Source organism: Chenopodium album, chromosome 20, assembly GCF_948465745.1.
Source record: "Chenopodium album chromosome 20, dcCheAlbu1.1, whole genome shotgun sequence".
Taxonomy (NCBI): Eukaryota; Viridiplantae; Streptophyta; class Magnoliopsida; order Caryophyllales; family Amaranthaceae; genus Chenopodium; species Chenopodium album.
In genome coordinates, this window is record NC_137853.1 from 3,290,102 (window position 1) to 3,317,586 (window position 27,485).

Below are 27,485 nucleotides of genomic sequence, written 5' to 3' on the forward strand. Positions count from 1 at the left end.
ATTTTTTATTTATGATTCTTAATAGCTTATTCTAAAATTAATTATTCATAATCGACCTTATTATGAAATGATAACTATTTAGCTGTAAGAGATTACGACTAACTACTCCTAATTGAAATTACACCTCAATAGAACTACTTCTTTGTTTCTAATGTTATTCAAAAAGCCAAAAGTATCTTCTTTTTGTTAATTATCTCTATGAATTCTTAGCCTTTTGAAACCAATTCTCGTTTTTCTTTTAGAAAATTCTCCATCAATTTCACTACTTTGGCTAATGATTTATCTTAATTTTACTCTCTCTTTATCTCATTCTTCCAGCAGCATGCTCTGCTACGCATCCATGAACTTATACCTGTAGCTTCTCCTTTTTAGTGACACCTTAATGTGATCTGAGCCTTTTTTTTTTTTTTTTTTTTTCCTTTGCAAGGTTTTAGATCTGATATAATTCATATAATTAGGATGTTTTAGCCTATAGGGAAATAGGCTGCCGCTCTATGCACGTGTATTCAGGATAGAGATAACTGTCTTGTATGATACATCAAGCCTTGAAACTTGGGAGTTTGACTCTCAAGATCACTGTATCATTTTCTTGCTCTCTTCTTGCCTAGTGGGTTTGTTTTAGACTATCTGATTCACTTGGTGTTAATCACTGATGACCCTACTTAAGGCTCTTTCTTTTCCTATGTTATTGAGGTTGCTTTTTATTTTGTGATTGGTTTGTGCTAGATTTCATAAACTCAGTATTTGTTTTGTCTTTCGCGAATGCTTAGATATAAACTGTTTATTTTCATGGGTTTTATTTAGTTATGCTGCATGAATTTATTTAAGTTTCTGATAGTAATTTGGTACTTTTGAACAGGTAATGTGGTGCTAACTAACATGCAATTAAAGCCCGAGGCATTAAATGCATTAAAACTTCCCATTAAAGTTAAAGCAGGATTCCTTGGATCTGTCACACTCAAGGTTGGTTATATTTCTATGCCATAATTTGAGACGGAAATCCTCTTCACTTTCTCCATATAAATTTGATATTGGCCTTTAAAGCTGTATGCTAGGAGTCTAAGACCGGGAAAAATGAATATTGTAATAAATTTTAGATGGTACGGTTTAATAGAATACATTTTAATAATATTGCTCTTGGTGAAAATGTGTGTTTTTTTTTTTTTTTTTTTTGACAAGTGTATATGTAAGAGAGAAGGTGGTTCTTGTGAGTTGTGATGGAGAGAGACGAAGAGAGAAGGTGGTGGCCTATGTTACATTGACACGGGTACGGGGATCCGATATTGGTACGGATCCGAGTGTCCGATACGTCATTTTCAAAAATTTAGGACGCAGGGACACTGTCTTAACTTTAGACTCGGGTACGGATACGGCAATAAAAGAAAAAAAAAAGGATAACCGTAGCAAGTCGCCATAAAAAATACCAATTTTTATTTTAAATTAGACTGTATAATAACTCTATACAGTACTACTACTTATTTATTTATTTATTTTTTTTTATTTTTTTTATTTTAACGAAAAGTAGTACTACTACTAGTCTTACTACTTAAGTACCTAATATAATAGTCTAATACTGTCAAAACTCTTATTGATACTGCCAAAATTTGATAGCATATGTTGAAATTTCTGTAAAAAGAGAAAGTGGAGTGTGGGTCCAATTAAAGACTCTACCATTCATTTTTTTATTTCTCTTTTCTCTCTTTTGTTGAGTGTTCGCCATTTTTGAAGCTCCAAGCTCCACCTTCAACCTCTTCTCTGCCATAAGATAACTATGCCATACCCGAGAGCCAAATGGGGGGTCCGAAACGGATTTCATACCCGGATGTGTGCTGTGTCGCACTGACGCGAGTATGACGGCAAATTTGCCGTGTCCGAGTAACATAGGTGGTGGCTATGTTGCATAGACTCGAATTTGTGTGTCGTGTCTAACACGGTGTTGGATCCTTCGACTCTCCATATTTTATAAAATTTCATATAAGGCCACTATATATGTTAGTGTTGTTTTGTGGCGAAGTGTCGGAGGATTCGACACTGGACAGTCGGCGTATAATAGGGTATCAGAGTAACATAGGGTGGTGGTTTGGTGAAGCTAGAGTGATCGGGGATGGTGGCTAGAGGGGTCGGTGGTTAGGGGGTGGTTGGGAGGGGTGGTTGGACAGGTGACATGAGTGTGGTGAATAAGGAAGCGATGGGTGGAGAAATACGCTAAATTAAGGGCCTCTGTGGTTCAGCTTAATTTCATTTCATTTCAGCTCAGCTCTAATCAGGTCAGGTTAGTTCCTAATTTCCTTTTCTCATAAACAATTCATTTCAGTTCTATTCAGTTTAGTTCACCCCAATCAGTTCAATTAAGTTGTTTCAGCAAATCGGAGCAGGCCCTAAAACGCGACATTGTAACCATTCAAACTGGTTACAACAGGTTACGGATCATGTTGGAAAGAACCCCTCAAGGTTGGCCCATTGTAGGATTATTTAATAGATGGACTATTTATAGCGTATAGGTTACAGTAAGTTGGGACAGTTAAAATAAAATTTTCCTTTTTAACACATTCTTAAACTATGTATCTAACTATCTGCATTAATTAATTGTAAAAGATTGGAGGTAGTGTGAATTTTGTAATTATGTGAATAACATATATTAGAACCAAATAAAACACTGCCTCATTAGTTGCTTTGTGTAAAATAAAACACCGTATGTTGATTATAATGTCTTAACTGATTTTTTTTGAACAACACTATCCTAAGAAAAAAGCACGACACCAAATTACAATTGTTTTCTTGTATGCACAACTCCCTAGTTGATGCTCACAAGGTCTCAATTCCTCAATTGCGACATCCATGGATTGAGGCCCATTTAATCGTATAATAATATCCTTATGTCTGCAAATACTACTCTAATTTGCGTCATAACCCAAGCTAACATATTAATTAAAATAACCAAGGTAATCTTTTTGAGTTGATTATTCACTCCCATATCAGACTCACTGGGGAGCAGGATCTTTTCACGTATAGATAGGGGGATGACACGGAGTCATGATCAATTTGAAGATAGGAAGAGAATTAAGAAAGAGCAGAAGATGGCAATTGGGTTTCTGGGTGTTAATGTTGGCATCTTCATGATCCATGGCATGTTTCTGGAAGTACACTAATTTTTTTTTAACCTCACTTGATTTTGAGGTTTCCTGGTCCTTTAATTTGCCATGCCTTACAGTTTCGCAGTGATAGACATTTCTCGTTATATTATCTGGTGCTTTGTTTATTTTTACGCAAGAGTTGTTTTTTACACAGTCTGGTCTGATAGCTTTTATATACTACGTAGATAGAATGGTTGAGTAAGGATGCTGGTTCAGTTTTTAGTTATTTTGAATCTTCTTATGATGGATCTTAATTTCAGGTTCCTTGGAGTAAGCTTGGCCAAGATCCAGTTATAGTTGAATTAGATGAAATTTTTTTGTTAGCTGAACCTGCCACACATGTTGATGGAGACAGTGAAGATGCTTTACAGGAGGCCAAAAGAAATCGAATACGTGTACGACTTCATTGATCTTCCGTTTGAACTCATGTTTTTGAATGCTGAATTAGGAATTTTAAAATTGTTTTTGGTAATTGTTGCAAATAGGAGATGGAAACGAAGTTGTTGGAAAGAGCACAACGCATAAAGACTGATGAAGTGGTATGTCATGATATTTTTTTTTTTTGTTTTATTTTTGAGCATGTTAATACATTGATGACCACATGAAAGCTCGGTCAATTAGGGGTTGGGACTTGGGATACCCCTACCCTCTATCCTCCCTGCCTCAGTCTCTTTCTATTCTGATGTCTAGTTCTTGATTTTCCGGTTTTTGTGATATAATTTTTGGTCAGCTTAGTGCGGATGACATTCAATGATTCCATTCCTTGTATCAGAATACATCTTGGTTGGGCTCACTAATTAGCACTATAATCGGTAACCTGAAGCTTTCAATTTCAAATATCCACGTTAGATATGAAGATGGTGAAAGGTATCTGCAACAACTTACAATACCTGAAATTTCTTGTCAACTATACATCTTTTAATATGTTTTTTTTCTTCAGCAATGCTGGCCACCCGTTTGCAGCTGGTGTTACCTTGGACAAACTTTCAGCTTTCACTGTTGATAACAATGGGAATGAAACTTTTGTCACTGGGGGTGCATTGGACAATATCCAGAAGGTTTGTATATTTTCAGTAGTAAAATGTAAAGCCGATTGGATGAGCTAGTCACTTTTAGCCTCATGATATCTTAAGATGTGTGCACTGGTTTTTGTCCTTAAATTATTACTCATGTTGCTAAATTCCATTATTGCTTTTCTTTTTGAATATTGTTAGTCTGTGGAATTGGAGCGTTTAGCTTTCTATTTCAATTCTGATATTACTCCATGGCGTCTTGACAAACCATGGGAGGATTTGCTTCCTTCTGAGTGGTCTCAGGTGTGTACTGCAGTACTTGTCCTGTACGTGTTATTTACCTTATTGCTAAGAATTGTAATTTACTAACACAATGATGAGTGTCAGGTGTTTAAGTTTGGAACAAAGGATGGAAAAGTGGCTGCTGTTCCTGTAGATAAACATAGTTACATTTTGGAACCAATATCTGGAAATGCCAAGTACTTAAAACTGCGGTCATATGATTCTCCTGTTACCGGTCAACCTTTGCAGAAGGCAGCAGTAAATTTGGATGATGTGACAATCTGTTTATCGAAGGTAGATATTTTTGATTAACAAATAATTTTGTTGTGGGTTGATGTGAATGGTGCCAAGGACCTTATGATGCCATATTACAGGATGGTTACAGAGATATGCTGAAGTTAGCAGACAATTTCGCTGCTTTTAATCAGCGTCTGAAGTATGCCCACTATCGCCCAGTTGTCCCAGTGAAATCTGATCCCAGGTCCTGGTGGAACTATGCATACAATGTTGTATCAGATCAATTGAAGATGGCTAGGTTTGGAAAATCTTCTTACATTTTTTTTTCCTTCTTTTGGGCTTCTTGCTCTTAATTGGAGGAGCAATTTCTCTTTGGGCACGTTCTAACCATGCTTCTCTTTCCTGCCTTGTATCTTTTATCTGTCTTGTGTGTGTATGTGTGTGCGTGTGTTTGTGCACGAAAATCGAAGTAAGGATTTTCTTCATAGATTTTGAGGACTATTGTGTTACGTTTTAAATTTTTACTTTCCAGAAGTCTAATTGTCCCTGTTGGTGGTTATTTGTTTTCCTTAAGAGGTTTGTGGATTTTTTTCATAGTTTTTGAGGTATTGCAGCTTCCTATATCGTAGCCTAATAGTAAGCATTTATTTTTTTATTATTTAATTTAATTCATCCTCAAAATGGCGGATTAGATTCCACCCCCCCTCCCTTCCCCAGTCCTTTAAGTGCCTAATATGTTTATAACATACACAATAAGTTAATTACTTAAAGGGAAATGACATGGTTGGATATGTCTACTTCTGAACACTTTATCTTTTAATGCTGTATCAATCAATCAATCAATCAATTAAAGCCTTAATCCCATAAAGTGGGGTCGGCTAACATGAACCAAAATTGATTATTCCGTGTAGTCATCGACATAAATCTTCCTCCTCCATCCCTTACAATCCAATGCTTCATCCTCATGCAAATCCATATACTTCATATCCTTCCTAACTCGTTCCAACCAAGTCATTTTCGGTCTCCCTCTCCCTCGTTTCACCCCTCCATAATCCCACTCTTCCTAATGCTGTATTTAACTTATTTATTTATGTTAAACCTTTTTCAAAATTTTATAGCCAGGAATTGTTGCCTTTCGCCCCACCTTTTTCTCTCTTTAGTGACATCTTGTCCTTTCTCGATAGTTTTTTTTATTAGATCTGTTTCAATTACCTGACATTATTACTATCCGTCTATCTTTAACGTGCCGAATAATGCCGTGCAAGATTCACTACTGTATTATGATGTAGGGTTGAACAGTTATGTGAGTTGCTACTGCAGTGATCTATAGTGGGTTTATTTCCAACGATATTGCTATTTTTTGTGTTTGTTTGATGTTTGAACCTTTTACTACTATTTTTGAATCCTTTGAGAGGCAGGTGAGTTAATGTATATATATGCATGCTTTTTGGATATGTATGTGATGTGCTTTGCATCCTTTGATTTTTTATTGCAGTGGGAAACTATCTTGGGATCGAGTGCTGAGGTTTGCGAGGTTAAGGAAGAAGTATATATCTTTGTATGCTTCTTTACTGAAATCCAATCCAAGTCAGGTGGTGATTGATGACAGTAAAGAAATTGAGAAATTAGATCTTGAACTTGATATTGATCTCATTGTGCAGTGGAGGTGAGATTTGTAGGTTAAAGTCTTTTTTTTTCATTATTATTTTTTGTTTTTTTTATTTTTTATATAACTTGTCTGGTGAATTATTTAAGCTAAAGTATAACTTGTATTTTCTTCATGATATTTTTTGTCTGTGGATAAGTTATTATGCATTTATTTTTTTGGTGTTTAGAGAGCCACAAGGGCGGATGATGAGAATCGATTCCAAGATCTCTTGGAACCGGGAGGGGAGCTCTAACCACTTGAGCTATCCCTCACTCTCAGTTATTATGCATTTATGACACATGTTAAAACTTTAAAAGGCACTGAGGGGGGCTTTATTACTCGTCTATCTATTTTTCCTTTTTGTTTAAAATTTTTTATTTTATTTTATTTGTTTTATTTTATTTATTTATTTATTTCCCTGGACTTCTAGTTGTGTTATGGCTTGTGACTTGCATAGTATATCCACAATTGGGTTTAAAGCTTCTGAATTTGAAATGATTTTCTATTTGTTGCTAGTAGAGTAGCGATTGTGATAGTGGTTAGTGTTTTTGTAGCAAATAGCAATCACAGCAAACAAGGGTTTTATGCAAAACTATATTTTTGTTATTTTAGTCTACAACCAGATTTTTTGTGAAATGTTACTTCAACCTATCAATTAACCTCTAATCACTAATTAATTCACTACATCATTGTAAATTATTACTTTTGTATTACTTAGAAGGATGTTGCATAACACACCCTATATTTGGTCTAAAAGCAGGATCTACTTGTGCTTTTGAATATATATATATGTGGTTTGTTCTATTGATTTCTAATATTGTGATCAACTTGATCTTTCTGTCGTTTAGGATGGTTGCTCACAGGTTTGTGGAGCAGTCCATAGAGTCAGACCTGAAGAAACAACGAGAAAAGAAGTCATGGTGGTCATTTGGGTGGTAAAATCTTGCTTTCTTTTTCATATTTTTGTCAAAGCTAAGCTCTTGTACTGTGTCGAATGAACCTCAGAGTTGTTGAAGTAGCATTTAACTCTTTTCTTTTAGGGGTGGTGGTGAGTCATCTCAAGCTGAGACTGAAACCTTACAGTTCACTGATGAAGATTGGGAACGCTTGAATAAAATCATAAGATACAAGGAAAGCGATGTTGGACAAGTTTTTGATGTGAAAAAGGATGTTATACATACTGCCTTTGAACTCTACATGAGACGTAATGCATCAAAGTTGATTGATGCTGATGGATGTGTCGCTGAATTGTCGTGTGAGGGCCTAAAGTGCTCCGGTAGTCTGTATGCAGAAGCAAAAAATTTTGATCTAAAGTTAGGCTCATATCGTCTGACTTCACCACAAGGAATTCTTGCTGAGGTCTGATCCTGACTCCTCTGATTCATGTGACATTTATATGTTTTTTATTTTCATGCTGATGGCTGGATGCGTTATTTTGTTACCAGAGTGCTACAGCTCATGATTCTCTAGCTGGCACATTTGTTTACAAGCCTTTTGATGTGGAGGTTGATTGGAGTTTCATCGCTAAAGCTTCTCCCTGTTATGTGACTGTGAGAATGCTTTCCCAAGTAAAATGTTAAAATCAATTTTTTTTTACTATAAATGTTGTACAGCATTTAGTAATATCAGTAAATGTCATTACAGTATCTTAAAGACTCCGTCGATCAGATTGTGAAGTTTTTTGAGAGCACCACTGTCAGTCAGACACTAGCTGTAGAGACTGCAGCCGCTGTACAGGTATTCCTGTAGCTCTTTGCACAACTCAGTGGGAAGTCGGGGTCAAACATAGATATTCTTTTTTCTAATGTTATTCCTCATTTCTTATTTAAATGTGCATGTTCTACAGAGTACAAACTACGCAATTTTTTAAATTAATGGTATGAGTGACATGGATGATCTAAATTATAATTATCTCTAAATTATCTTAACTTTTGGGGTTGTATTCACTTAATAATGCCAATTGCTGTTTACTTTTCAGATAGTGTTAGATAATGTCCTAAAATTTAAGTGTTAGATTTATTGATTTATTTTGAGGATCAATTACAGAAGCTGAGTGTGATCTAAGTTCTTATGTAGGTGGGATTAATTTAAGTAGATGGTTAAAAGTTTGAATTTTTCATGCTAATTTAGTTCCAGCTCATCAGAAGTGGCTTTTAAAGCTAACTAGTCTGTGTGATTTTATTTATAAATTCCAATGCAAGTTATTGTTATTGTTTTTGTGATCCCTGTTATTTTCTTCTATATGTTACTGATTGCTGAATCTATTTCTGTTAATCTCAGATGACTATTGATGAAATGAAAAAGACTGCACAAGAGCAAATGTCCAGGGCTTTGAGAAATCAAAGCAGGTACGCTTTGACTGTAAACTTAATATCACATTGCTGGGTTGCTTTTATATCTAGCTTTAGATTAGACTTGCAAAATTTGACCCAACTTGATAATATTGGGTCTTGAGACGACATTAGTTGGCAAAATTCAAAAAGACTGAACCTAAAAAACTAAATATAAGTTGGTGAAACCTGACCTGACCCGACCTTACTGCCCCAATTTAATTGTCATGCCAACCTTTTCAAGTAGTTTTATGCAATAAGTGGTTGGTTTATTTATTACTTCCTATGTTCCGGATTAGTCGCACCTCTTTAACTGGCACAATTTTAAGGTGAATCAATTAAGTTATTAGTTATTACTTCATGTAGCCGACCCCACTTAATAATCAAATTTGGTTCATGTAGCTGACCCCACTTATGGGATTAAGACTTTTATTGAATTAAGTTAATACTTTGTACATTACTGGGGGTAGCTGATAATGGGAGTTGTTTTTAATTGTAGTTTGTGGGAATTGAGGTTTTTTTTATTTTTTTTATTTTTTATTTATTTATTTATATATATATTTTTTATAAACTAATTGGGCAGTAGGGTTATTTTACTATATTTATTAGGTAGTAGGGCATTTTTTTTTTTTTTTAATTTTTTTTTTTATTGATAGTGGGATCATAGTGAAGTGATGGAATTTGTTTAAAAAATGGTGTATCCTTACCATTTAATCATTTATATAAGTGTTTGAAGTAATATGGGATGAGTTAATTGTAAAAGTGTGTCATCTATGACATTGGGTGCATATATTAATTGAAAAGTAGATGTGATGGGAAATGGTGGAGGAATATATGATTGAATGAGAGTGGGCGTGACTGTGTGAGACCTTAAGGTAATAAAATGTTATTGAGTACATATTAAACTGGTACGGAAGTTAAATGAAAGTGTGACGGTCAAATTAGGATGAAAGGAGTATTATTGCGCCCTAATGTTTAATTAGGGTGAATTATTTTGCGATTTTTTTTTGAATTGACTTCACTTTCACTTGCTCAAATTTTCGCATTGTTGGTAATTTGATATTTGCAAACTCATTTTAAGAAAATTGAACTTATTTTAATACTACTTTTAAGCATTTATATTAAATTATTAATTATGCAATTTTCTTTTTTTAGAAAAACTACATTAAATAAACTCCTAAAATTTGGGCCTGCTGTGAATGTCAGTTGTCTTCTTATTCTACTTGGACTCGGGTCTTTGATTGAAACAATTTAGGGAGAGAGAAGTTGAGAAGATTAGAAACAGATTAGCGAGCAGCAGCCTATGGGACCACGGCTTCACAGTGGTAGCCTGCAGTTCTGGTGAGGTCGCAGCGCCAAACTGCACTTCTTGTGGCTGAGCTTAGGTAGAGCCGTAGAGGTGAGATAACGAGTACAGTGGCTGCTCAGATTCCCAACAGAGGAGAGAGAAAAAGAGTGAGAAGAAGAGGGAGGATTTGGACTTGTAATTCAAGGTTTAAATTGGTGATTTTGGGTTTATGTTAGAGTGATGTTGAAAGCTTGGCAATAGCAGCCATGGCTTAGGTAAGATAGATGAAGAATGATGAGATAATTTAGCTTACTAATTAATAAACAGAGTTTTAAATGAGTTCTGAGCTTGGAATTTTATTGGATTTTATTGGATATTAAAGTGCTATTTGTTGACATTTTACAAACCTAAACTGGATAAACAAGCTGAATTTAGATTCTTGCTGGCCTATGTAAATCTTAGCAATTACAAATGACAAATTTCTGAAAAATTTTAGGCAAATGGGATAGTTGTATTGGATCTTAAGAATTCAGTAGGGTAGCTTAGATCAGGAGATCATTTCTGAGGAGATATTATGCCAATAATGGCTGGAGGTTCTACACACTGTACACATGGAACATGGAAAAAATTTGTTCTCTTTTTGGAGTGATAAGGGTAATATCATCATTTTAGAAATTGTGATCAAATTCAGATTTGGTTTTCTGGGCTGTAAAATATGATGGACAATAATTAAAATTAAAATGTTTAGTAGAACATTATTATTTGGCACAATGACATTAATAATATTTCGAACCTATTTCAATCGTTCTATTATATAATCAGTAATCATGAATATAGGTTTAGTAAGAAACAAATTAAATTATTTGAGATATTGTTTAGCTTATTAAATATCACTAACATCTAAGAAGCCCTGTTTAATATTCAGGTTATTACAGTTTGTACTACTATCATTTCTATGAAAGTGAACTGAAGAAACCGTTTGAAGAGATTCAAATTATCTTTTTAGCATTTGTTATTATTTTGTGATAGTGAACATAATAAAGTGTAGATACCCTTTGAAGAGTCCCAAATTATCCTGCCCAAGAAATTTCTGAGATCCCCACTTTTGTTCGCTAACCAATTGGAATTTCACCAAGGGAGAAAGAAAAGATTTCTTCAAAAGAATTGCATTTGCTTAGATTAAAAAGCCTGAACAAGCCAGTGCATCTCAGCGATTTGTATTAAGACTGAACTTACTCTTGATCATCCTTAGCTATAGGAAGTTAGTTATTGATAGACTAAATCTATGTAAATGATTCCTTTCTTACACATCAGCTCCTAGCTATAGAAGTGTTGGCTTTAATATGTGCTTTTAGGTTTCTGCTCGACCTGGATATTGCTGCTCCCAAGATTACTCTTCCTACTGAGTTTTGTCCAGATGGTGATCATTCAACAAAACTCATGCTTGACTTGGGGAATCTGATAATACGAACAAAGGTAGTTTCACTTTAACTTTTAATAGTGCAGGATATGCATGTTAGGTAGTTTTCTAATATGCCTATTGCAAATGTAGAATGACCATGGATCAGAGTCAGCTGAGATCATGAATTTGTACCTGCAATTTGATATGGTGCTGAGTGACGTATCTGCTTTCCTAGTGGATGGTGATTACTGCTGGGGTGAAACCTCATTGGGTGGGCATCTTGGCTCTTCCAAGTTACCCGGTGCTGTTTTATTGCCTGTTTTGGACAAATGTGGTGTGGTTCTTAGGCTTCAACAGGTAAATTTTGTCTTTTGGCTTATAGATCTTCAAAAATACAGAAGATGCAAATATGATTTAAGCTCACCTGCCATATGTAGTTAGACCTTGTGGAAGATCTTTTCCATTGTGCTTTGGCAGATTGCATATCTTCTTTAATGTAGTATTCAGGGTCAGCAATCTTCATTTTGTGAAATATTCACGCTTTTAAACATCTTGCTGATGCTTTGACACATACAGATAAGGGTGGAAAACCCATCATATCCATCAACGAGGTTGGCCGTTCGGGTGCCGTCGTTGGGATTTTATTTTTCCCCAGCTCGCTACCATCGTTTGATGAAAGTAGTGAAATTTTTTGTGGAGGATGATGATAATGCTAACCGTTTGCTTCCGTGGACACAAGCTGATTATTCGGGTTGGCTGTATCTTTTGACTTGGAAGGTTTTTACTTCTTAAATATTAATCGTTTTGAAATTTCGGAATTTGGTTCTTTGATTATTTTGTTAAAAATAAATAATAACGGTAACTAGTCTTTACGGGCCGTCTCTTCGAAACCAGCGCTAACCTTTTACTGCACCTGGTTTTTTCTTTTAACCTATAGGGAGTAGCGAACAGGGAGGCTGTTTGGCAGAGAAGATACTTTTGTTTAGTTGGTCCATTCCTTTACATACTTGAAAATCCAGACTCCAAAACCTACAAACAATATCTGAGGTTGGGGCTCTTACCACTTTGTTCTGTTTTGTGATTCTTCTTTCAATATTTGCTTTATGCTGAATTTTGCGTTTATACGTCTGTAACTTCTTGTTTTGTCCTCTCCCTTTGGGCCCTTTGGGACAATTTTCTTTTAGTGGTTGTCTAAGAGTGACATCTTGGATTGTTGGGTTTTGTTGAACTAGTGTAATGGACCTGGAGGAAATACTTAGAGCATGTACATTAGGGGTCTTGAACTAATTCTCTAATGTGCTCTTGGAGGAGAGAAAATTAAGAATTTTAATCTTCCTCCAACTATGGGGTTTCTAATTAGCTCTTGGATGGAGCCCATGGAGAGCCGCATGAGAATGGCTCTTCCCCAAGAGCCACTTAAATACTTATGGGGTAGCTAAATGCTTGAAAAGTGTACTAATTGTCTAATTCTTGTATATTTTTTTGGGACCACTAGAGAGCTCATCGAAAGATTTCATCATTGTTGGGGCTTTTTGAATATAGATTTTTACTTTTTTTTGGTGTATCTTATTGATAGAAAAAGGTAGAGAGAAGGTAAGAACTCACACCAATGTACATACTCTTATGATTTAGGACACTGCTATTTGGTTCAATACTAGGTAAGAAATTAGAATCCTACCTCTTGGGTAAAGGTAAAGTGGTACGGGAAATGGCTGAGATGACGCCGAACCACTATCGAGATTATTTGAACCATTTTTCCCACGTAGTTTATCAGTCAATCATTTTATTGTCAGAGAACTAGAGAGATATTTTTCTAGTGACTTCTATCAATGCAATAAAAGAACCATCTGATTTTGTTGCCCCTAGCAACAGACATGTATGAATCATCATTCTGTTTTGCTGCTTCTTCATTTTCTTCTCCACATTCTGATTTAGCGAGATTCGGGAATAACTAGTGCATTACAATGAAAAGACTAATGTTGCGCCAAAGAATGTTTCTAAAGAAGAATAAGCAAAAAGTGAGTGCAGAAGGACCTGAATAGAGTGTTTATCTTGCAAGGTCAGTTGAGTTTTGAGTGCAAAGTGAAAAATCCATGGGAGCAATCCACCTAGTTTGAACGAATCGTTCGACTATGACCCACTCAATCTTATGCCTGTCGTACGCTACAATGATGAACTAACTTTGGAAGAAAAACGCTACCCAGCTACGTTTGAAACCTGAAATTCAAGACTTAAAAAACAAAATGGTCAAAGCATAAGAAAAGCCAAGTTTAAATAGTAACATTGAATGTAGACATTAATAAACTTAAAGCAAATACGTAGTATAATTTTGACTAGTGTCCAAAAATAGGGGTTGGTATATATATAGTTGGTAAATGTCTTTTTATATAGTATATGTGAGACACGTGGTTCTTTTATGAATCCTAACTTTGGCCGGTTCATCTTTATTAATTGCAGCTATCAATTAGTTTTTAATAATATATTTGGGTTGGGGAGTTTCCATTTTTTTTTTTTTTTTTTTTGGTCTTCGGTGATTTGATGAATGAGTATTTTTTTTTTTTTTTTTCTATTTACTTTTTTTCCCCTCCATCAACACTAGTACTAAACTTTGACAGCCAACACCACTGAGACCACCACTAAGGGTTGTTTTTGATTGTGAGGGAGGAAGGAGGTATTTTTATTATTTATGGTGGAGATGGGAGGGGGTGACTTTCGATGGTGGGGGAAGGAAAATAGGCGGGTTTTAGTGGTGGAAAGGCAAGGAGGTGAAGTTTTGTGGTGGGGGAGGGAAAAGGGATGGCTTTGTGGCGGGGGAATGGAGGCAGTTATATTCTGGAGGAGGAGAAGGGTGGTTTTCGATGGTGGGGGGCTGGACGGCGGTGGATGGAAAAGGGGTGGTTTTGCAGGGGACGTCGGTAGGGTTGGAGAGGAGTTAGGCTTTTGAAAAAAATAAAATTATTTATTTAACCGATTATGTGTTTACACGTGGCAAGAAAACCGTTAACCCGGTGGACCAAATAAAGCTTATCCCCCAAAGTTCGGATAATTAAAAACTATCTCATAGTTGGGTTTAATAAAAGTTAATCGGCCAAAGTTGGGATTAATAAAACCAAATTTTCTAAATAAATATATCAATCGTTCTGCTACTAATTGTTGAAATCATGTTCACTCCTCTTTTAAGTATCCGGCTGCTTAGCTAAATTTATATTTTTATTTTTATATTATTTATCACTTATAAAACCCAATAGAATATCATTTATCATTTTGATTTACCTATAAAATATTACCAATAAGCTTTGAATAGTAATGCATTGGACTTGTTGGGCAACTTTGATGGATTAATTGTAATGGTGATTTGGTCAACTCACTGGCCTTTTGCAGTTTGAGAGGGAAACATCTATATAAGGTGCCTGCAGAGAATGTTGGTAATGAGGAACATATACTTGCTATCCTTGATGCTACACGTGTCCATGCTCCTGGCAAGGTCCTTATACTCTCTTTTTGTTTATATATTAATTGCAAAATAGCAAATTTTTTTTTTCTAAAGTTAATTTTTTGAAGTGTTGGTTCTTTTTTTTTTTTTTTTTTTTTTTTTTAAATTTTCATTTATATCATTGATTCCATTGCTGTTGCAGTTCATTCTATCCCCATTTTTGCATTTGCAGGTTGTTGAGCAAGCAAATGCATTGATCTTGCGATTCGAGTCTGATGAATCTGAAAGCATTTGGTATACCCAATTACGGAATGCTATATATCGTGCATCAGTATGTAGAAATTGTCTCTTTGTATCTTTTGTTTTGGTTCACCGGCTATCTATTGTGATTAAAAGTGCTGTGGGGAGTAGGAACTTTCTATTTTTGTTAAATATCAATTTTGTTCTTTTTTAAGTACACTTTTCTTGTCAATTTTATTATTCCTGGGCCTCTATTGTTTGGCTAAGCTATCTTCGCTTTGCAGATTCAATTTTTTATTTATTTATTTTAAAAATTTTTAAATCATCCTCTTGCTGTAAGATTTCCCACTTAATATGTGGTTGGGGGGCAGTAAATGTGATTATCCAATTTGATTCTAGTTTCAAAACAGTATAAGTCTATTACTGTTGAAGGTTGAGTCCTATATCCACTCCATTTCCCCCTCGTTGCTTTTCAATATCTGTTTAATGCTGCATATTTTTCTGGTTTTATGTTAAATCTAGAATTCAGCTCAAATCAGTACATTTTCTGAATCTTCATCGGACGCTGAAAGCTTGGAATCTGAGGCTGTTGAACACAATGGTGTTGATAATGTTATAAACATGGAGAAAATATTTGTTACTGGTGTGTTAGATGAATTAAAAATCTGCTTCAACTATAACCAGGAGGTAAAACTACATTTCATTATGTTGTAATCTAGATCTTTTGCTGCCAGATGTCTTACTTGTCTTTGTGCTACCTTGAAACTTAGTATGACGAGAGCTTTATGAAGATGTTACTATCTGAAGAGAAGCATTTGTTTGAATTTCGAGCTGTTGGTGGTCAGGTATGTTTGTTATCCTTGTATTTTTGCGCTCTATATACTACTTTATCACCATAGTTTTATATATTGGTTTGAACAGGTGGAAATTGCAATTAAGGATAATGATATGTTCATAGGAACTCTCTTGCAATCCTTGGAGATAGAAGATTTAGTATGTGGAGGAACTTCTCAACGTCAATATTTAGCCAGATCATTCATACAGGGACCTGAAGTTAGTATGGTTTCTGAAGAAACTAGGCAGAACAGTAATGGTGATTTGTCTGCTGAAGGTGATGATAAATTCTACGAGGCTCCAGAGAATCTGCCGGATAATGACTTCACCATCCCTGAAGTTTCAGCATTTAAACCTCCCAGCTTTAGCAGGGTGCCTGGTCTTCTTCCTGATAGCTCCTTTCAAACTATAGCAGAGAAAACTGGGCAAAATGATGAGTTGGGAAGTTTTGTTAAAGCTCAAATAGTTATATATGATCAGAACTCTCCTTTCTATAGTAAAACCGATAATATGGTGAGTTTCTGTCTCTTTCTGGGCAGTGAAGCTTGATTGGTTTGTTGATGTCAAAATGATATATTCTGTGGTGACTGCAGGTTGTGGTGACCCTTGCCACCTTATCGTTTTTCTTCCGTAGGCCTACACTTGCTGCTGTTATGGATTTTGTGAGTGGTATTAATTTTGAAGATGCAAGCTCTGTATCTCTCAGTGACAGTTCACCAGCTGCCACTCAACAGCATGAAATTCCTGTTGAAGGGGATGATCCACAAAATACAACTGTAGCTGCGCAGTCTGTTGCTGTAGGTCTCTTAGGAAAGGGAAAATCCAGAATTATTTTTTATTTAGTCTTGAATATGGCTCGTGCCCAGATAGTTCTTTTGAAGGAGGATGAAACTAAGCTCGCTACTTTGTCTCAGGATAATTTCCTTACTTGTATTAAGGTTTACTTGAGCTTGCCCCCCTTTTACGAGTCTTATCTTATCCTTGCATTATGCTATATGACATACTTTTATTCTTGTGAATTTTTTATAACTAACTTGACTTCCTTTGGGTTAGGTATTTCCATCATCATTCAGTATCAAAGCTTCCATAGGTAATCTGAGAATAAGTGATGACAGTCTTTCCCTGGAGCACTTTTATTTTTGGGCCTGTGACATGAGGAACCCAGGGGGAAGTTCATTTGTGGAGGTATTACACAATTTTGAATTTTTGTGCTAGCATGATTCTATTGTTGGTTGGGTGTCATTACTTGTCATTACTTGTCATATTGGTTTTATGTCAATACTCTTTTCTTTGTTTGTTTGGGCGCGCGCCGTGTTTGCGTGCGTGCTTGTGTTCTTTTTGAGAAGTAATTTTTCTTAATTAGACGTGGAAAAGAATGAAACAGAAGGAACAATGGTTATCATACTTGTAACCCCCTTTTTTTTCCCCATCTCTCTTGGAATCTGAAGTTTATCTCCATTACATGCATAGATTTGCTGTATTTAGCTATCTACTAACAAATTTTTTGGTAGATACTAGTGTAAATGATGTTCTGTTAGGTTTTCCCCCCTTTAAATCGAGGAAACACAAATTTTTTTTTTTTTTTAATCTAATGGGTTGTCTAATCTTGTCTCACTCATAGTCATCAATTGCTGCATGAACTTAGATACATTTAACACAATTTTATGTGGTCACTCATTATTTACTGCCCATTTCCCCGCTCTTTTTATTTATTTATCTATTTATTTTTTATCATTGTTTTACAGTTTGACTCTGTGCATGCAGATAGATTTCTCTTCACATGATGCTGATGATGATGATTATGAGGGGTATGATTATAGTCTCTCTGGTCAACTTTCTGAAGTGAGGATTGTGTTCTTAAATCGCTTTATCCAAGAGGTAATCAATTTTATGTTTATCTCGATTGCTTAGCTTTCTTTTGTATCTTGCTCTAACGGTTGGAAATTGTATGTAGGTAGTTAGTTACTTTGTGGGTCTTGCTCCCAACACTTCTGCTGGCGTTGTCAAATTGAGGGATCAGGTTACTGATTCTGAGAAGTGGTTTACTACAAGTGAAATTGAGGGCTCACCTGCTATGAAGCTCAATTTATCACTTACAAAGCCAATTATAATAATGCCTCGGAGAACGGACAGTCTCGAGTATATTTTTATCTTATTTATTTAATCTCATATCAAGATAGAGTAGTTCGGGTTTTATTATTATTATCATTGTTGTTGTTGTTTATTTTTTATTTTATTATTATTTTTTATCCCGTCCTTGATGTTGAGGACCCTGTTAATATTGGATGTAATGGGTTCTATTCTGCAGTTTCCTGAAGCTTGATGTTGTACATATAACTGTCCAGAACACCTTCCAGTGGTTCAATGGCAGTAAACATGAGATGAATGCTGTTCATATGGAAATATTGACTGTGATGGTAAGTTATGTCCATATCAAACATTTGATATCAGAATTTCAACTGTTGGAACTGGATCCATTGTCGTTTGGTCCTCTAGTTTCCTTTTTATAATGTTTTTTCTATGTCTTTTCTTCCCTATGAATATGACTGAAATGATTTGCTGAAGGTTCTTGTTCACAAGTTTTTTTTGGTAAGAAAAATAGACTGTGTTCTCAGCTGAGAAGGGTGTACAGAAAAATATAGGACAAGGTGTCCTCCAATGACAAAATAGCAGATTAACATAGTTTGACTAACCGAGTTATAATTTGAGCCCAGCTGATTTACTTTGGAACAACACTTAAAATAACTTTTATCCTTCTACAAATTATAAGATAAAGATTTTATGAAAGGACACAAAGCAAACTGCTCAAAGAACAATATGAAACCATTTGAGGCAGTTCCCGTGCCGATTTTCAGAAATTAACCATGTAACTATGCAAGTATCAAAGCTGAACCTCTCTGATGAATTTGCTGTTCGTTCTAATTCAGTGGACTAAATCTGTCTCGCTAGAGTTTTTTATTTTATTTTATTTTATTTTAATTTTTTTTTAAAAATACTCAGTATGTGTTGTTAGCAATGCTTTCAAGTCCATTTTGTCTGTGTAGGTTGAAGACATCAATTTGAATGTTGGAACGGGAAAAGAAGTGGGGGATAGCATTATTCAGGATGTCAATGGATTGTCCATTGTTCTTCGGCGGTCACTTCGAGATTTGTTACATCAAATTCCAAGCACCGAAGCAACAATAGAGGTCATTTCATCTACATTCATACACACTTTGCTCTACAACAAAGTCAAATCTTTGCAGTCCCTATCTTATTTCATTGGTTACAAGTAAATTGTGCTTTTCTTATTAACTTTTTTTTTATTAATTTGTGTTTGTAGATGGATGTACTGAAAGCTTCTTTATCTAACAAAGAATACCAGATCATTACAGAATGTGCACAGTCTAATTTATCCGAGGTTCCAAATATTGTGCCTCCCTTGCAGTGGAAGAAAAAGACGCCCTCCATTGACATGATTGAGTCTGCTGCGACTTTCGAATTAGGATCTACTGAAGTTGATTCTAATACTAGGGAGGGCTGGATCAGCTTGAAAGTCATTGTTGCTATTAATTTAGTGGAATTGAGCTTACATTCAGGTGCTGCAAGAGATGCACCATTGGGGACCGTTCAGGTATCTATTATTGTATTTACTTTCCACCCCAAGGTTTTGTCGTTGTTGTATTGAATAATTTCATATTTAAAGATGATGAGTGATTTAGTGGTGGCAGATGATAGAACTTAGATGTAGCTTATGGCAATGGCTAATTGAACCAAATGGTAATGATTCTGAAATGTAAATTTTTCTGTTCCAAAACATTATGTATGATATATGTGCAATTAGTAATTGCTGAAAATGATTATGATAAATAGTCTCATCTACATGATTCAGAATTCAGAATTCAAATTTTAATGTTCGGTGGTGTTCTATTCCATCATACTAGGATGAAATAGTTATTGTGGATAACATCTGTGCTCCCCTTTAAATAAAGGTTATATGTCACTGCTCTTAAGCTAATCTGGCCATTATTGTTGTTAGTTATACACATCATATGTTTATAGTGTGTATTTTTTTATACAATCCCTTTTAATTTCTCATCATTTGTTATTTTTTTTTTGTATAGTGTTATTTGTATTTGCTTCATTTGTAATATGGGATCATTAATATTCTTTGCTATGACAGATCAACACTGCATGGCTTCTTTACAAGTCTACCACAGGCGGAGAAGATTTTCTATCTGTCACGCTCCAAAGTTTTAATGTACTGGATGATCGTGAGAGTACTCAGGAACAGTTTAGACTAGCAATTGGGCAGCCAAAAAGCATTGAGTATAGTTCTTTAGAGAATGAAATCAGGCAGATAGATGCTACGATGCTTGTTGTTGATGCGACACTGAGTGAGAAATCATCATCTATATGTTTGTGTTTGCAAAGGCCTCAATTGCTCGTTGCACTTGATTTCCTGTTGGCTGTTATTGAGTTTTTTGTCCCAACAGTTCGTGGCATATTGTCAAATGAAGAGGATGACATGCCCATGAGTTTAGTTGATGCAATCATTTTGAATGATTCTACCTACACCCAACCTTCATATGAATCTTCTCTCTCTCCAAAGACACCCCTTATTATTGATAATGAAAGATTTGATCATTTTATCTATGATGGCAATGGTGGGACACTATTGTTGAAAGATAGGCAAGGTTCTGTTATTTCATCTTCCAGTACAGAAGCAATAATATATGTGGGAAATGGGAAAAGACTGCAATTCAAAAATGTTGTCATTAAGGTGGCCATCCTTATTATATTAATTTCTTTCATTTTTTGTTTACTATATATTAGCTTGTGTAAGGTAAAGAAGAAACACTTATCTAATTAGTGTATACTGTTGCAGGATGGACGTTATTTGGACTCTTGCATCGTATTAGGAGATAATAGTAGTTATTCGGTGTCCGAGGATGATCATGTTGCTTTGGAGTATGAAGATGAACCTTCAAAGGATTCTTCTGGGACTTTTCAAGTTACAGAGAACCAAAATACTGAGAATGGGGAACCTCCAGAATACATAATTGAGTTGCAGGTTATGCTCTGATTAATTTTCCCTTATTTTTCTACAAGGAAATTATATGTATATACATATACATATAAAATTTCCATTATTTTTCTACATATTTACATATATGTATACATATTCGATTTTCCCTTATTTTTCTGCATGGAAATTATATATATATCAAACTCTTAAAATGACTATCTTGTTTTGTCCCTTTCTTTATATCGTACGGTTCCTTATTATGATTCATGTTAGGCGACCCCAAATCATTTTGGGACTAAGGCTTTGTTCTTGTTACAAATCTTTTTAATGTTAATAAAGAGGGGAAGGACCGATCAATTATTACCAGGGTATTTTCCAGGATGAATCTCTCCTATATACAATCTTACTTATTTGCATGTTGTAGATTTAATGAAAATTTGAATAATTTATACTTGGATATATTTTTTTTTTCTCTTTATTTTTGTCTAATTTTTTTTTTTTTTTTTTTTTTTTTTTTTTTTTTTTTTTTTTTTGGGGGGGGGGGGGGGGGGGGGTTGGGTTAGGGCTGTTCAAATATCTTCCCAAAAATTACATTTGAGTTTTTATCTTCCAATATCAGTTTTAGGTAAGAAAAAGAGGTATTATATGCTTTTAAATATTATCCTGATATGTGTTTACTTTCAGGCTATTAGTCCAGAGCTCACTTTTTATAGCTCATCAAAAGATGTGGGAAATTCGGCTAGTTTATCCAACAAATTGTTGTATGCGGAGCTGGATGCATTCTCCAGGTTAGATTTCTCATAGTAAATAAGCCACTATAGGTCAAGTCCTTGCTTTTGAAGTTAAAAGAAAACTTGTGAAATGTATTGCTTTCACGAGAGCCTCATGGGAAGAAGCCAAGTAAACCTTTGAACACCTGATAATTTCTTGCAGTTGTTGCATCATTTCTTTCTCACTCTGAAACCAAAGAATAGTTAAATGAGTCCGTCTTCTTAGAGCCTGTCTCCTATTATATCTTCCCAATCTCATATAAATTATTAGTTAATGGTGGGCAGAAGTCAAGTAAACCTTTGAACACCTTCTGCTCCAATCAATCAATCAATCAATCAAAGCCTTAATCCCATAAGTGGGGCTGGCTACATGAACCAAAAGTGACTATTCTGTATAGTTGCTAACCCAATGTTAGAAAACAATTTATTTCCAGAGAGTAGTTATCTTACTAAGAACAAAGAGATGATTTCACCCTTCTATATGATCAAGGTATATGCACTGGAAAATTAACCTTTGGTTTTAAAATTTATGCTATTATTGAAATCTACTATCTCTACTGTCTGTCTATTTTTAAAATTCAGAATTGTTGTGGATTTTGTTGTAATATTTCCCTCCTATTTTAAGGAAGGGAAGCTTTAATGCTTCGATGTTATGTAATGCAGTAAATATTTGGTTTTAGGATTGTATTAAAGGGTGAAACCATGGAAATGACTGCAAATGCACTTGGATTGACAATGGAAAGCAATGGAGTCAGAATTTTGGAGCCATTTGATACATCTGTCAAGTTTTCAAAAGTTGCTGGAGAGACAAACATACATCTCTCATCTTCTGATATATTCATGAATTTTTCCTTCAGCATCTTGCGTCTTTTTTTGGCTGTTGAAGAAGACATTTTGTCCTTCTTAAGAATGACGTCAAGGAAGATGACTGTCAGTTGTTCTGAGTTTGACAAAGTAGCAGTTGTGGAATGTGAGTTCCTTACTTTTGGACATTTGTTGTTGCAATGTATTGTTATCTGCTCTATCATCTTAATAATTCCTTTGATTCCTCAGACCCGAAAAATGACCTCATTTTTGCCTTTTGGAGACCTCGTGCACCCCCTGGCTTTGTTGTCCTCGGTGACTATATGACTCCACTGTTAGTGCTGTCTCATCTATTTTTCTGCCAGTGTAATTTTATATTGCTTTTGACTGTTGTAACTCAAATGTTTGTGTCAGAGACAAGCCACCTACCAAAGCAGTTCTTGCAGTAAATAAGAACCTTGTAAGACTCAAGAGACCTGAGTCGTTCAAGTTGATATGGCCACAAACTGCATCTGGTGTTGTCTCTGATGCCGAAGGCATCAACAAACTGCCATCTATTCTTCAGGAGGGCAGCGTAAGCTGTTCAATTTGGTATCCTGTGGCCCCAGAAGGTTATATTGCTCTTGGCTGTGTGGTTTCTTCTGGAACAGCACCTCCTCCGTTGTCGTCTGCGTATTGTATCTTGGCTTCTTTGGTTTCTTCTTGTCCATTAAGGGATTGTGTTGTGATTGGAGCAAGCAATGAGTACGTGACTATAAGAACCCTTTCTGGCACTATTTTACTTACTAATTGCGGGGAAATGAATTAAATCAGTTTTGTCAAGCAGATCTAGCTTTTATTTTTGGCATTTTATGTTTTTGTATGTTGCTAAGATGGGTCTGAAATCTTGGAAATTCTGCAGTTTGTTTTTCACTCTCAGTTTTTGTGATTAATTATCAATTAATTAGAAACTTGGAGTAATGCTGTAACTTTATTTTGTTGAAACTTATCTGGTTTATGTAATCTTTGGAGTAATGTAGGTCCTCAATGGCTTTGCCCTTCTGGCGGGTGGATAATTCTGTTGGCACGTTCTTACCAACAGATCATAATTCATTGAAGCTGGTTGGTGGAGCATATGACTTGCGACATATTTTTTTTGGGATATCAGAGTTCTCACAAGATGTTCCTAAGAGTAAGCCTCATCATGCCTCACCGTGTGATGGACCCCTCCCTGTGGAACCGTCAATTGGAAATTCTGGTCGGCGTTTTGAGACTGCGACGCTCTTTGATCTGGTGTGGAGCAATCAAGGTTCCAGTTCAAAGAAAAAACTATCAATATGGCGTCCAGTGGTCCCACAAGGGATGGTATTCTTTGGCGATATTGCTGTTAAAGGGTATTTAAGATTTGTAATAGACTTTTATCTTTATGTTGGTTGCTTTTATCATTATTGACTGAGAGAATGTATTGGCCATAGGTTTGAACGTCCAAATGCTTGTGTTGTTGCTGAAGACATTGGTGATGAAATTTTCAAATCACCTATAGGATACCAAATGGTTGGTAGAATTAAGAAGCAACGGGGAGTAGATCCTATGTTATTTTGGTTGCCTCAAGCTCCGCCTGGCTATGTTCCTCTGGGATGTATTTCCTGTAAAGGCTCGCCCAAGGATTATGATTTTAGTGGCTCATTGCGATGCATACGGAGTGACATGGTTGTTGGGGATCAATATTCGGAAGAAAGCTTGTGGGATACATATGATGCTGGTCTTAGAGCAGAACCATTTAGCATATGGGCAGTTGGTGGTGACTTTGGAACTTTTCAGGTGCGGAGTGGAAACAAGAGGCCTTCCAAAAGATATGCGGTGAAGCTTGCTCATAAATATGTAGCAGATGGCAAGGAAGATACAGTCATCGATGCAGAAATTAGAACGTTTTCTGTTGCATTCTTTGATGACTATGGTGGCTTGGTAAGTGATGCCTTATTTGAGATCATTAAGTATTCGATACTTCCTTTGTTCTGAATTAATTGCTCCATTTCTCATTTTACACTACTCAATTACATTCTTCTAACTATCTTTTGTGATTTATATGTAAGTAAATATATAGTCACGTGGGATATTGTTGGATTTGTCTCTATGTATATACATTCAAAATATCAATTTTTTATAGCGTTTACTTTAAAGGGAATTAAAGATATTAATGGTCATAGTTGTCTGTAGTAGGGAAGCATAAAACTCCAGATGGAGCATTTATTCAAAAATGGGGGAAGTAAACAATCTATAATTTATCTGACATGTGTCATGCAGCCAATGGGCTACCTGAGGTGTTTTTGCTGATTTTCATGATAAAACATTTTTTTATGAATGACATCTAATCTTCCAAGTTGTAATCTCTAACATCTGTCTAAAAGTGTACTGATAATTAAGTCTAAAGGATTACTTTTTGGTTTTATGGTTGATATATCTCGGGACACTTACACATACACCTGTTAGAGATACATGCCTAATGCTATTGGTTGGGACATTTATCTGCACAAGAGTCAGAGATATGATGTTGAAAGTTTCTGTTGTTTTTCTTATCTTGGTAGCTTCTTGATGTCACTTTGTTGTTGAAATATGCAACGTCCTTTCCCTTGCATAATCATTTGATATTGTTCTTGCTTTATTTTATATTTGCAGATGGTTCCGTTGTTTAATGTGTCCTTGAGTGGTATTGGGTTCAAATTACAAGGAAGGCCTGACTACCTAATCTCCAATGTAAACTTCTCTCTTTCGGTGAGGTCATACAATGACAAATATGAGTCTTGGGAGCCTGTGGTAGAGGCAGCTGATGGGTTTTTGAGGTAATTATTGATATTAATGTCGCAGATTATCTGTTACAGTTCTTTGTGATTAACGAATGTTTAGGCTTGATCTCAATTTTGGCATGGTTGCCATATTTGAGGAAATTGCTAATGAAAAAAGGTATTGCACATGTGAGGATTGACATCTTTCAGTGGAATTAAATGTTTCACACACCTACTTCACCAAAATATTATATCACACTAACTCCTTCCACAAAATATTAGTTTTGCAACGAGAGCAAAGGCTGAAAATTTAAATGGCAATCTTAAAAGTAATATTGCAGAAAATATTGGGCAAAATCCACTCTTATTGCATGTAAGCTAAAAGCTAAACTTACCTTAGATTTCTCTCATCAGTTTTCCAAAAGACCCATGGAACTCACCCTTAATTAGCCTTCCTTACTTTTGTTGAGCTTCACTTTCCCCACCTTTGCTCTTTTACATGCTACATAATGTGTTAAGTTTTTTCAATTCGTGATTAACATGTCTAAGAGTGGATATTTTAGCTCTTTTGTGCTAATTGGTGTTTGAGTGTCTTTAGTTCTTTTTTTGTTGTGTGAATGAATTGTATCATTGTATGTGGTGGCTAGCTCTTAGCCTTTGGGTTTTTCAAAAGTACACTCTGAACTAATATCACCTCGTGGTTGACAGTTGTTAGACTGTCAAATGTAATTTCTTACCTCGTGAGAAGGCTTCTCTAATAAAAATGGTTGTTTTTATTTTTGTTGCATGATTTTCTCATGGTTAAAATATGCAGGTATCAGTATGATATGTCTTCCCCTGTTGCTGCTTCACAGTTAAGACTCACTTCAACCAAAGATCTTAATGTGAATGTTTCTAGTTCTAACATAAATATGATTCTCCAAGCTTATGCAAGCTGGAATAGCCTAAGTGAAATCCAAGAGTCCTGCGTTACTAGAGTATGCTCTTTACTTCTCCCAGTTATTATTGTATGATAATTCTTGTAAGCTACTTCACGCATATTTATTAAATTTGGCACTTATTTTCAATATTATGGACCATTTCTTGATGATATTTTGTTGTGTTGTAAGTTGTAACTTTATTTGGTGATACCCTATTCTTCAGGAAATTGTTACTCCAACTCATAAGGATACATCAATTGATAGTGTGCATCATAAAAGAAATTATTTCATCATTCCACTAAACAAGCTCGGCCAGGACATTTTCATCCGAGTTACTGACATTAATGAGCTTTCAAGTGTATTCATGATGCCGTCAGTGGATCTGAAGCCTCTTAAAGTTCCCGTGCTGAAAAATATGCTGGATTCTCACTTCCGAGGGAATATTGGCCAGAATATCCGTACGATGGTGACGTTGATGATTGCAGAAGCACAGGTATGATCATTCATTCTTCTTTAGAAAATGATCAGAAAAAGTTTAATTAAGAAAAGAAAATTGTTCCGATTTAATTTCAAAGTTCTACTTGATATGTAGTATAGCTCTGTACAAGTGTATAGTTTGTATAAATTTAGATCTTCCTCTTTGTATTATTGGTTCGTGATTGCTGCAGCCTCACTTGGATCCTTATGCAAGCAGGCTGTTAAAATATGATGTGTTTAATTGTTTTTTTGTCATTCATAGTTGAAGGGTTGATTCCGTTAATGTTTTACAGCCATCATGTTTTAGTAGCTAGGCTGGACACTAAATGGACATCATTTAACAGCCATCATGTTTCCTCTTTATCGTGGGACTTTAATCTCGACATATTTTCACTTGATTATAGGTTTACTAGTGTTGTTATAGACAAGAAATTGTAACAAATTTCATTAGTCAAGCAGTAATAGTGCCCCTAGCGCAAAAAGAGGTGGATTGTTTATCATGTATCATTGTATCCTCTCTCTCTCTCTCTCTCTCTCTCTCTCTCTCTCGCGTTTTTCTGCCTAATCACGAGTAATATCAATTTATCTGATTGTATATGGAGTAGTGATTTGCTATGAGAAGCATATTTAGGAGTTGGACTTGATAATCTCCATTTTTGAAGACTTTTGTTCTCACGGTAAACATCTGGAAAATTTCTCACTATTATTACCAATGGCAAAGCAATTAATAATCCTGGTGGTTATTTGCATCATATCAGGTGAAAGAAGTGATATTGCTCCTTTGCGATTCTCATTTTTTCTAAATATCTAACTGGACCAAGTGATTAAGTGATCTGGAAATTGGAAATCTAATTCTTTTCATGCATCCAAGTTTATTGCAATTACATTAGATAAAAGTTTCAT

The 27,485-nt window shown here is 35.4% G+C and overlaps 1 protein-coding gene across 1 annotated transcript in view; it reads left to right on the plus strand.

The window, feature by feature from the left end:
- LOC145597967 (uncharacterized) overlaps positions 1-27,485 on the plus strand; it is a 45,400-nt gene that overhangs the window by 1,558 nt on the left and 16,357 nt on the right. The window contains exons 2-42 of the mRNA XM_081654247.1: positions 860-963; positions 3,395-3,529; positions 3,620-3,673; positions 3,907-4,001; positions 4,075-4,192; positions 4,349-4,450; positions 4,535-4,723; positions 4,804-4,964; positions 6,162-6,332; positions 7,163-7,249; positions 7,355-7,673; positions 7,760-7,864; positions 7,959-8,051; positions 8,595-8,662; positions 11,288-11,408; positions 11,485-11,691; positions 11,911-12,111; positions 12,272-12,381; positions 14,716-14,818; positions 15,000-15,098; positions 15,530-15,694; positions 15,778-15,852; positions 15,929-16,354; positions 16,435-16,779; positions 16,895-17,026; positions 17,606-17,719; positions 17,796-17,980; positions 18,150-18,258; positions 18,886-19,029; positions 19,164-19,454; positions 20,004-20,603; positions 20,709-20,894; positions 21,534-21,637; positions 22,300-22,589; positions 22,673-22,757; positions 22,838-23,167; positions 23,443-23,796; positions 23,878-24,367; positions 25,079-25,242; positions 26,000-26,162; positions 26,329-26,598. Of these exons, the coding sequence (XP_081510373.1) occupies positions 860-963; positions 3,395-3,529; positions 3,620-3,673; positions 3,907-4,001; positions 4,075-4,192; positions 4,349-4,450; positions 4,535-4,723; positions 4,804-4,964; positions 6,162-6,332; positions 7,163-7,249; positions 7,355-7,673; positions 7,760-7,864; positions 7,959-8,051; positions 8,595-8,662; positions 11,288-11,408; positions 11,485-11,691; positions 11,911-12,111; positions 12,272-12,381; positions 14,716-14,818; positions 15,000-15,098; positions 15,530-15,694; positions 15,778-15,852; positions 15,929-16,354; positions 16,435-16,779; positions 16,895-17,026; positions 17,606-17,719; positions 17,796-17,980; positions 18,150-18,258; positions 18,886-19,029; positions 19,164-19,454; positions 20,004-20,603; positions 20,709-20,894; positions 21,534-21,637; positions 22,300-22,589; positions 22,673-22,757; positions 22,838-23,167; positions 23,443-23,796; positions 23,878-24,367; positions 25,079-25,242; positions 26,000-26,162; positions 26,329-26,598 (7,664 nt within the window). The remainder of the gene's footprint in view (positions 1-859; positions 964-3,394; positions 3,530-3,619; positions 3,674-3,906; positions 4,002-4,074; positions 4,193-4,348; positions 4,451-4,534; positions 4,724-4,803; positions 4,965-6,161; positions 6,333-7,162; positions 7,250-7,354; positions 7,674-7,759; positions 7,865-7,958; positions 8,052-8,594; positions 8,663-11,287; positions 11,409-11,484; positions 11,692-11,910; positions 12,112-12,271; positions 12,382-14,715; positions 14,819-14,999; positions 15,099-15,529; positions 15,695-15,777; positions 15,853-15,928; positions 16,355-16,434; positions 16,780-16,894; positions 17,027-17,605; positions 17,720-17,795; positions 17,981-18,149; positions 18,259-18,885; positions 19,030-19,163; positions 19,455-20,003; positions 20,604-20,708; positions 20,895-21,533; positions 21,638-22,299; positions 22,590-22,672; positions 22,758-22,837; positions 23,168-23,442; positions 23,797-23,877; positions 24,368-25,078; positions 25,243-25,999; positions 26,163-26,328; positions 26,599-27,485) is intronic.